At 41.4% G+C, this 10,654-nt stretch overlaps 2 protein-coding genes across 2 annotated transcripts; both read left to right on the top strand.

The window, feature by feature from the left end:
• Positions 1 to 165: 165 nt before the first annotated feature.
• On the top strand, positions 166 to 5,148 carry LOC115381524 (E3 ubiquitin-protein ligase RNF14-like). Its single transcript, XM_030082983.1, has 8 exons — positions 166 to 377; positions 925 to 1,055; positions 1,199 to 2,149; positions 2,449 to 2,527; positions 2,692 to 2,892; positions 2,991 to 3,185; positions 3,785 to 3,957; positions 4,066 to 5,148. Exons 1-8 carry the CDS (start codon positions 224 to 226, stop codon positions 4,198 to 4,200), a joined length of 2,019 nt encoding a protein of 672 aa, XP_029938843.1. The 5' UTR covers positions 166 to 223; the 3' UTR covers positions 4,201 to 5,148.
• A 1,298-nt stretch (positions 5,149 to 6,446) lies between these two features.
• On the top strand, positions 6,447 to 9,979 carry LOC115381525 (E3 ubiquitin-protein ligase RNF14-like). The gene is made up of 7 exons (XM_030082984.1): positions 6,447 to 6,667; positions 6,997 to 7,127; positions 7,214 to 7,939; positions 8,399 to 8,477; positions 8,650 to 8,850; positions 9,425 to 9,597; positions 9,712 to 9,979. Exons 1-7 carry the CDS (start codon positions 6,517 to 6,519, stop codon positions 9,856 to 9,858), a joined length of 1,608 nt encoding a protein of 535 aa, XP_029938844.1. The 5' UTR covers positions 6,447 to 6,516; the 3' UTR covers positions 9,859 to 9,979.
• Positions 9,980 to 10,654: the final 675 nt, after the last annotated feature.

A 10,654-nucleotide genomic window follows, 5' to 3' on the forward strand; every position in this document is an offset into this window, starting at 1 on the left:
TCCGTAAAGCGACAGTCACCAGAGCCTGGCAATAAACTGACTCTGAACTGTGACGGTTAAAAACTGAAGCAAATAGCGACTGAGAAAAGAGACAGCTGATTAAACTGATCACAGGCTACACATCAGTTGTTAGAGGGGAACTCTGGAAGATAAATTCTTTCAAAAGGTGATTTTTTTTTTCTTTTACCACAACAGAAAGAGGAAGTGTGTCTGAACTTGAGGTATGAGCACAGACTTGGACGAGCAGGAAGATGAACTTCTTGCTCTCAAGAGTATCTTTGATCCTGAGGAGTTTGTCTGGGATGGAACCAAGTCTTCTGGAGAAATCAGAGTGTGTGCTGTGCTCCCTGCTGAATTCAGTGTAGTACTCAAAGAAGGTAAGTGGAGCAGTTACACAACAACGAACATTAAATGACAGTAATGAACTACAGTAAAGTTGAGTCAGTGTTTGTATTTGTTGCTATGCCTAAACGAATATTACACTGTGGTCATATGTCACTGTAATGGGAAAAGACAACAGTTTTAAAGACAAAGAAGAAGGAAATAGTGAATACATACTCCTAAGTCAAAATTTTCACTGCCCACCAGCAACCTGGTCAAGGAATCCTTTCCAGCTCTGGCATGATCATGCTGATGTTTAAGAGGAAACGTGGATGAGTTTCTCACTGTCTGCAGATCTGTTTATGTTTGCTGCGCGCCGCCATGGTTGGGTAGTTATCGGCACTCATTACTGTGAGAAAACAGGTTCAGCTGTGTCGGTTTACCTGTGTGAGTTTTGTTCCCTCCCAAAGTCTAAATACATGCACTGAATGGATAATGTGGTGGAACTCTGTCCAGACTTTATCACTCTGTGTTGGCTGTAAAAGGCTCCACCCTCCCATAAACCTCATTTGGGTTAATGTTTTCGTTTTTCACTGTTTTTAGGTGGGTCAGTGACGCAGTATGGGATTTCCTTTCTTCCACCTCTGCTTTTGACCTTTGAGCTCCCTGAGGACTACCCATCCTCCTGCCCTCCCTCCTTCACCCTCACCTGCAGCTGGCTGACTCACACACAGGTAATCAGCCTGAGAAATGTATGTCAGATTGTGTGAAACAAAGTGGGTCAATTTACACATTGCTTCATCAGTATAACCTCCAACATATGTGTGGATATCTGAAGGAATCTAGTGTAATGGTTTACTGGCTCTGTGCTCCACAGCTTGCTGCACTCAGCGCTCAGCTTATTGATCTGTACCAGGCCAATGGGAGCGCTGTGATACTTTTCTCTTGGGTGCAGTTTCTGAGAGAAGAAGCCCTGACATTTCTGGATATTCACAGTCAACTGGAGCTTCCTTCAGATGGAGATAAGCACAGTGCTGCAGAACTGAAGAATGATCCAAACCTCCCTTCATCAGACCCTACAGAGAACCCACGCTGTGATGTGAATCCTTGTAAATCAGATCATTCTGCATTTTCCTTGGATTTAAAAACAAATTGTTCAACATCAGATGTGAGCAGCACAGACTCTTCAAAATCAAACACAGTTGACCTCAGTACTTCATCCTCACATCCCAGCCGGTATTGGGCGGACAATGAATCTAACGCAGATCATCAAAAGACATTTCCATCAAACGTCCAAAACCAAACTGCACAAGCATCAGACGTAACGAAGCCAGAAGAGACAGAGATTCAGGATCAATTCTCAGGAGCAAGAAAAGCCAGCCATCTTCTTGTTGCACAGTTGAATCAAATCATTCAAGATGATTTCTCAAAAACAGAGAATATTTCTGCCTCATTACCTCACTCCAGTTTCCCAGACCTAACGGATTCACAAGGAGCAGCGTCTCTGCTGGAAGATCCCGAAGACTCCTCTCAGGATGAAGACCACATCTTCTCTGATCTGTCTCTGACTCCATCTCAGGCCCTCCTGTCCCAGATTTTGATCTATGATGCATCGCAGAAACAGAGAGTTTTTGACGGCACGGTGTTTGACTGTGGTGTGTGTTTTTTGAGTTATCTTGGTTCAGAGTGTGTGCAGCTGTCTGAGTGCGGCCACATCTTCTGCCGGGCCTGTCTCGGGGAGTTTTGTAAACTCCAGATCACAGAGGGAAACGTCCGCAATGTCAGCTGTCCTCAGGCTGACTGCACTGCTACACCTACACCTGCACAGGTACAGGCCTTCTTACAATCAGCAACTTACAGTATTTCATATTTTTTGTAGTTGCTCTGTAAAATGTATCCCACCCTTGATGTGGCAGTCCTAGAAAAGTGTTTTGCAGTTTTCATGTGAATATTTTTTGTGTGGTGATACATTGAATCAATGCTGGAATGAAACTTTTGCCATATACAGTAGTATAAGTTAAATACAATTGAGTTTTTTTTTTTTTGTTTTTATTTTTCATGCAAACATGATTGAGACAGTCATAGTATTATGGTGCAATACTTTTTTTCTGCTTCTCTGTTGGGTAGGTGAAGCCCCTGGTTGGACAGGAGCTGTTCGCCCGTTACGATCGTCTCTTGCTGCAGTCGACACTGGACAGTATGCCTGGTGTGTTTCTTTCTTTTTTTTTTTTTTATCAAACTGAGTGTGTATTCAAAGCTTGAGGCAGTTGCTCTGACAGGCAAAGTTACAAAAGCAACTTCGCCTTTTCTTGTGAAAAGGAATTGAGGAGAACCTTCTCGTGTCACTTCTTTCTTCTCCCATCCTCTCAGATGTGGCGTACTGTCCTCGGCACTCCTGTGGTTCGGCTGTCATCTTGGACAAGTCCAGCAATGCAGCAATGTGCTCTGTGTGCGACTTTGCCTTCTGCACCACCTGCAGAAAAACCTACCATGGCACAGATAAGTGTCAGGCTGGGAGGAAATTTGAAAACATGATCAGTCAGAAAGATATTTATCTGCCACACGTAGAAGGTATTGTTGTACACATATATATATATATATATATATATATATATATATATATATATATAACATCATTGTCTTTATTCTTTTGATTTCTCTCCTCTTAGACGTGGCGTACTGTCCTCGGCGCTCTTGTAGAACTGCTGTCATTCTGACAAAGTTCAGCAGCGAAGCTGTGTGTCCCGAGTGTAACTTCGCCTTCTGTGTCATCTGTAGAAGTGCCTACCACGGCACAGAGGAGTGTCCAGCAGGGAAGAAAGTGAAAAAGTCAAATTTCCATGAATACCTGCCTGAGTCTCACAGTATGTTTACACATTCATTATGATATTGTGCGGTTAAGAGCAAGTCATGTGTTTTATGTGCTCACTTCTATTGGAGACAACCTGAATGCCAGCCAGAGGCGCTGTAAGGTCATGTATTGTGTTTCAGAGTTGTTTTAGAGCCCCAAAGATTTTAGAAGTTTATGCCAAACTAACTTGAAGTCTGATTGCTGATTTAACCAATCAAATAATAAATACAGTCATAAATATCCAAATAAGTCAAATAGTCCTTCTTAATCAAATCATTTAAAGGAAACATAATAAAACATTATTTGAGCTCAGATCACCCCTAATGATTGTCTGATCTACTAAAACACAAAGAAATATGAAATCAAATAGCCAAATCTATGCAGTGAGATGAATGTGGCAGAGATGAGGATGTAGATGTTTTGTACAGAAGTTGTGGAGGAAGATGACCTGTTACAGTGACCTCTGAAAGGAGAGCTAAGGAAGCATAGGCTAACAATAGTTGGTGTTTTTATAACATTAATTTTTTTTTATACAGCACCACCCCTTGGCTGATAAGTCAGTTTACTTGGATGCAGATGTGTCTGAATCCTTTGCTTTTCTGTTTGTCTCAGAGGGGATGATGGGTCTGTGGAATGACTATATCACCGGCACAAAGAACAGGAAGCACACACTGGAGAGTAAATACGGCCGCAAAATCCTGATGTCCACATTGGCGTGTGGTCTCAGTGACCTATGGATTGCCGGTAATAGCAAGCCCTGTCCTCATTGCTTCTGCAAAATACAGGTAAATGTTTGCTTTGACCAAACTAAGCGTTATCCCAAAGAGGAGTCGGATCGAATTTCTAAATGAACTTGTCTGCTGTTTTATTTTGTTTGTGTTTCTGTTTAACAGAAGGAGGAAGGCTGTAACCTGGTGTTGTGCTCTCGCTGTAAGCAGTCATTCTGCTGGATATGCCTCACAAAACTTGCACACAGGAAATCAGGATACTCTCACTTCCATCTGGGCGGTTGTTCTCTTCACCAATGACAATAAGGGGCTGATCAATAAGCAATTTAGATGTGATTTTGTCAAAGAAATTGTCACATACATTATTGAAGTTCACCATCGAAAAATCTTGTGTTTGAAACTATCACTGTTATTTTCAATGCATTGTTCATGTAAAGCAAAGCAATGGTGTCATGTATTAAACAAAAACTTCCATACATCTATTCATTTACATCCAAATTATGATTGGAACGCACACACACACACACACACACACACACACACACACACACACACACACACACACACACACACTGGACTGGACTGGACAACAAGCGCCATAGCTCTCCACTGAGAAAGACCAGAGTGGGCTACACCTGGTCAGGGGACTGAGGTCTTTCGGAGTGCAGGGGACACTGCTGGGGACATTTTCTGACACTGTGGCGGCATCTGCTAGCTTTTATTGGAGGGGTCTGCTGGAGCAGCAGTATCTCATCTGCTGACAGAATGAGACTGGACAGCCTAACCGGGAAGGCCAACTCTGTCCTGGGGTGCCTCCTGGACTCAGTGCGGGTAGTGAGAGACTGATGGACGATGGCTAAGCTGCTGGACAATCACTACCATCCCATACAGGACACAGTAACATCTCTGCAGAGCTCCTTCAGTTACAGGCTGCTTCACCCCAAACTGTGTGAAGGAGAGATACTGCAGGTCTTTCCTTCCTGCTGCTGTCAGACTGTATAATAAGCACTGCTTATCTTCATCATCATCATCATCATAGTCATCAACTGTGCAATAAACACTTGGTTCTTTTGTGGAATACTTGTTTGCAACATCTATTTTCTTTAAAGGTGCAACTGAGCAGATTGCAACTATCTGAGCATTGTAATGTGTATACTGTTCATATGCATTTGTTAATTTCTTAAAATTCTTGTTTTCTTTTTGACTGCTCCCATTTTTTTGTTGCTTGCTGTTCTTGTTTGTTGCCCCCTTCCTGCTTTTCTATTTATAATTCTAAATTTGTAGGTGTATGACTGTTCACTTTACCTCTGCAACACTGCAATTTCCTCACTTGGGCATGGGACTAATGAAGGTTTATCTAATCTAATCGAAAAACCTTTTTTGTTGTGCAGACATGGCCATATACTGGCAAAAGCCTGTCATTTTGCAGACTGCACAGCTTCTGCAGCCTTCAGTTTCCATGTTTTAATAATCTCACCCTCATGGTATAGCTCAGATGTCAATGATATTTAATTAAGCTCAAGCAATGACGTTTTAAATTAGAAATCATCTGTTTAGTTAGAACTGAAAAGAAATACTTTAGCAATCTCAGAGGGAGTTCTTGGGCTCAGCACTGAAATACTGGCCCTTTGTGAAAAAACAAGGAACAATACAGCTGGTTTCATTTAAACAACTGCAGTTCATTATTAATATTAATGAAATGTCTTTCTGTTGTTTGATTACAAATCATTATTTTTTGATTTGGAAAAAGCTGCTCTTATTATTGAAGACCTGACTTGCTGTATTTAACATAGACAAGGCAGTTTTCCAACATAATCAATAAACCATTATATATTAGAAGCTAACATTTTGTAAATTATGTATAACTTTAGCCTCCTGTATTGTATGTCTAGGTTGTTCATCTGGCAGGCACAGTAATAATGAATGCACCAAGTAGTTATAACCCAATATAATATGTAGGGGATTTTGTACAATAATCCCAGCTTGATGTTTGTGCGAAGAGATGCATGTTTAATGCCACAAACAGGTGCTGGTGAAAGACTGGCTTGACCTGTTTTGAGATGCACTGCTGTAGGCCTGCAGAGAGAGGCCACGTCTGAATCTCTGGTCTTAGCAACATGTGTGGATGTGCCAGCAGAAGTAGAGCCAGTGCACAAATGCAAAACATTACACCAATCACTGGTTTTTTTTTTTCTTCAGAGTAGAAACTATAATAATCTACAACAATGTGAGAAAAGCTGGGCTTGCGTCAGGATGAATTGGAGGGATAATATCTTTTCATAGTCCAGGTCAGGATATTTTTATTTCTTGAAAGTTGCTACAGGGCGTGAGCGAGGAGGTGTGCTGTGGAGAAACCAGAGATTGGCTGTTGTTCTTTTTGTTTTGCATCAGGCACGGATGAGTCAGCAGAGGGACGAGCCAGCGTGCACCAGGAAGAGGCTGCTAACACTCAACACACACCCAGCGTTAAATATCTGCAGGGCAGGACAATAATCCCCCCGTAAAGACACGAATCCGACTGTCACCGTACAAACTCCACCGGAAATACTCCCGGTAACAAATACAGACGGGTGTGAGTGGGAGGTGTGTGTCGTTACTCCCGGGTCGATTGAGATTATGAGCGCAGACCTGCAGGAGCAGGAAGATGAACTTCTCGCGCTCCAGAGCATCTATTCGGAGGAGTTCGTCCGGGAAGAGTCGAAGTTTGCCGGAAAAATCCGACTGTGCGCCGACATTCACGCGGAGTTCATCGTGTTTCTGACAGAAGGTAAATAAAACCATCAGCCCAGTTCAGTACTGTGTGCTAGCAAATAAATACTTTATTTTTAGAAGTACTCATATTTATTGACCCGAACATGTGATGAATTAAATGAACCTAAAATGACCAAATAAATAAAAATAAAGAAGATCAGAAACTGTTCAATAAAACTCAGGAGTTAGACTTTTTTTCTGATTTGTAACAGTAATTTATGTCTCATAATGTTCCCACTTTCTTTTAATTGTTATTGCCCATCATCCTTTCATCTTTGAACTATGAGCACTTTTTGCTCCAGATTTCAATGAAATACAGTCGGATTAATAGCATTTCCTCATCAGGTGAGTCTCGGAGGCAGTATGAGATTTCCTTTCTCCCACCTCTGCTTCTGAGCTTTGAGCTCCCTGAGGACTACCCATCCTCCTCCCCTCCCTCCTTCACCCTCATCTGCAGCTGGCTGACTCACACACAGGTAATCATGAAAAATAATGTGGAACTATTTTAAATGTCCAATCACAAGGATTGCTGCTATTATATTACTGTAATTTCCTTTCACAGCTTGATGCACTGAGCGCTCAGCTCGTTGAGCTCTACCGGGCCAATGGGGGAGCTGTTGTACTTTTCTCTTGGGTGCAGTTTCTGAGAAAAGATGCCCTGATGTTTCTGGGTATCTGTAGTGAGCTGGAAGTTCCTTCTGATGGAGGCAGCACCCTGCAGGATAAACACAGTGTTGCAGCATCAGAAATGAGGATTAATCCTCTCATTTCAGACTCAAAACCTGCAGACGCCCAGTGTGGCAATGCACTAAATCCACGCAAACTGGATATTTCTTCACCAGACACCGTGCTTCCAGCCAGCTGCACAGATTCTCATCAAAGCTTGTCTAATCAAATGGAAGATTTATTGCATGAAGAAGATCGTTCAGCCTCAGGCCTATTAGAAACAAGTGCAGAAGGAGCAGCATCTCTGCTGGCCCACTTCGAGGATTACCCTCAGGATGAAGACCAATCTCTCTTCGATGTCGCTCCATCTCAGGCCCTCCTGTCCCAGATTTTGATCTATGACGCATCACAGAAACAGAGAGTTTTTGACAGCACAGTGTTTGACTGTGTTGTTTGTTTTTTGAGTTATCTGGGTTCAGAGTGTGTGCAGCTGTTCGAGTGCGGCCACATCTTCTGCCAGACCTGTCTCGGGGAGTTTTGCAAATTCCAGATCTCAGAGGGGAACGTCCGCAATGTCAGCTGTCCTCAGGCCGACTGCACTGCTACACCTACACCTGCACAGGTACAATCATCAGTCTGTATTTCCTAAATAAAAATGAGCATATTTCTGAAGACTATGTTTGAGGATTTTGATTCTGACAAAGTCTGCACATGTATAGACATATCTTAATTAGTTAATCCATCTACACCTGCTTTTCTCCTGGCCACTCCAGGTTACTGCCACTGCATGCATCTTAGTGTTGATTTCTAAGAGTGAATATATTTGCCCTAATATTGATTTTCAATTGGTTATGTGTTCAGGGTGTATTTTGCTTTTTCCCATGGTCAGCTGGGATCAGATTCTATGAAATAGAAAAAGCAGTGTAAAGATGAATGAATGGCTTTCAGTGGTTTTGTGTTGCTCCTTGAAGAACTTGATGTGATTTGATTTCTTTCTCATGTGTATTTCTGCAGATAATTAATTTGTTTCCCGTGTCCTTCTGAGTTTCCATCTTTTTTTGTCCATTGTTTGTTTTTGTAGGTCAAGAGTTTGGTCGGAGAGGAACTTTTCATCCGCTATGATCGTCTCCTTCTGCAGTCGACTCTGGATAGCATGTCTGGTGTGTTTCTCTTCAATATGTTTAAAGTGAGGTTGGACGTTATCTCAGTAATTGCTTCCAGTAATGTCAACAAACAGCAACAGTATTTTAATCTCCTTCTTATCATTAAGGAGGAAAAAAAAAAAACCTGCAATGTAATCATTTAGCAGAGTGTCTCTGTTCATGTCTCCAGATGTGGTGTACTGTCCTCGACCTTCCTGTGCTTCAGCCGTCATCCTGGAGAAGTCCAGCGCTCTGGCAATGTGCTCTGTGTGCGGCTTTGCCTTCTGTGTCAGGTGCAAGAAAACCTACCATGGCACAGATGAGTGTACAACGCCGAAGGAATCGGAGAGGGTTGTTTATATACGTGCAAGGAAACTGCCCGAATCTGAAGGTACACCAGAACACACAGCATTCATCGATCAGAAACAGCATTAAAACTAATGACAAGTGAAGGGAAACACATCGGACGAAATGGCTGTGTAGTGGTTAGCATGTGCACCTATTAGGGAGAACATTCAGATTCACTTTCAGTTTATCAGTATAAGTAGATTATTCTGAATAAATGTGCTTTTGCAGATACGTTACATCAAGATTTCTGACTGAGCTGAGAATGCAAACAGAAGATGCAAGCATGAGGATCTAAATCCTTATAACAGTCTCGGTCACAGCATCGCCAGAACAGCAGGAGTTGTTGGCCTTTTATTTCATGCAATGATGTATTTATTGAAAACATTTAATTAATTGAAGGAGTCAAACAATATTTAGCAGGTGGTTCAAATGTTGTATCTCAGATGTGTTTGACTTTTTAGTGTTTTTGTTTCCCTTGTACCTGAAAAAATGCACACTATTATTGCAGCTAAGTGATTATATCTCGGATGTTTATTTCTTAAATGTGAAGAACGGATGTTGGTGTGCCTCCATGTGTGTGTCTGAAGGGAGGATCTGTGCTCCTGACTGTGTTGCAGTGCAAAGGGAGCTTCTTTGGAATGACTATGTCACTGGCAGCAAGGAGAGGAGGCGCCTCTTGGAGATGAAATATGGACGAGATATCCTGCAATGTGTTTTGGAAGCAGGTTTAAGTGAAGGCTGGTTGGCCAGAAATACCAAACACTGTCCTCACTGCTCCAGCAAAATACAGGTATTCATTTATCTATCTGTTTGAGATGTGTGTGTGCATTTCTAACTGATATACCGGCAGATATCTTTACATGTAAATATGTTGTTGTTGTTTTTTTCTTTTTTGTTTTTGCAGAAGATTGGAGGATGTAACATAATGACGTGCACATGGTGCAAGAAAAGGTTCTGCTGGATGTGTTACACCAGATTTTCACCTAATGATCTGATATATGGGCATTTTAAATCGGGTGTTTGTACTGTATATTCTCAGAAAACGTGGTAGTCCTTCATCTTTTTGGCACTGCAGCCACAAAGATAGTGAATGACCACAGATTTCACTGTTAGGTAAAATCATTGTTTTATATTTATTTTATTTATTTATTAGACATCAACAAAAATGGTGCAAGGAGGAAACGAAGCCCAATGGGTTTGTACATGCACATGTGCAATGCAAATGAAACACATTATCATGTGAAGCAAATTTTCATAGTTCAAAACACAGAACAGGTTATGTTTTTTTTCTGACATGGATGCCAATTAAAAAAAAAGCATAACCACTGAAGTAGTCTGAAGTTGATTTTTTTGCATGTTGCTCTGAATGATTTCTGTTTCAGCTTTAAAGTCGTGGTGCTTTTATACAGCTCTGGGTCTCTAGTTGGTAAAATCCCATAAAAACCAGTACATTGAGGAAATTATGGTTTTCACAGTCACTAAACATATAAGCTAAGTTAAAAATGTCCATGTGTTTTCAGTCAGTTCAATATAAGGTTGATCCCGCTAGAGTGAATCATTAAGAAAAACTTTTTTCAGCAGTAGAAATAGATGCATGAATATTCATACGCATGTTGTTGTATTTGGGTTTTGGAGGTTACCAGCATTTGACACTTTACCACTGGCATCATCACAGTTTTTTTATTGAGTCTGTTTGTATGGTAGGCTGTGTCAGCATCACTAGAGGGCACTAAATGACAAGAACAGTTTGGACACAACTATGACAAGAACTACATGAAGGCATAAATCCTGAAAGTTTGAAAGCAACACGCTTTGTGTTGTTAACAAATAAGTTTAATCCAGTCAAC

This window comes from Salarias fasciatus, chromosome 23 (genome assembly GCF_902148845.1).
Source record: "Salarias fasciatus chromosome 23, fSalaFa1.1, whole genome shotgun sequence".
In the NCBI taxonomy this organism is placed as follows: domain Eukaryota; kingdom Metazoa; phylum Chordata; class Actinopteri; order Blenniiformes; family Blenniidae; genus Salarias; species Salarias fasciatus.

Excerpts from the sequence above, each read along its gene's own strand:
- LOC115381524 (XM_030082983.1), top strand. The coding sequence starts at position 224 with ATGAGCACAGACTTGGACGAGCAGGAAGATGAACTTCTTGCTCTCAAG. Across the intron at positions 1,056-1,198 it reads GCTGGCTGACTCACACACAG|CTTGCTGCACTCAGCGCTCA; the intron begins GTAATCAGCCTG and ends TGTGCTCCACAG. Across the intron at positions 2,528-2,691 it reads GACACTGGACAGTATGCCTG|ATGTGGCGTACTGTCCTCGG; the intron begins GTGTGTTTCTTT and ends CCATCCTCTCAG.
- LOC115381525 (XM_030082984.1), top strand. The coding sequence starts at position 6,517 with ATGAGCGCAGACCTGCAGGAGCAGGAAGATGAACTTCTCGCGCTCCAG. Across the intron at positions 7,940-8,398 it reads CTACACCTACACCTGCACAG|GTCAAGAGTTTGGTCGGAGA; the intron begins GTACAATCATCA and ends TTGTTTTTGTAG. Across the intron at positions 8,851-9,424 it reads GAAACTGCCCGAATCTGAAG|TGCAAAGGGAGCTTCTTTGG; the intron begins GTACACCAGAAC and ends ACTGTGTTGCAG.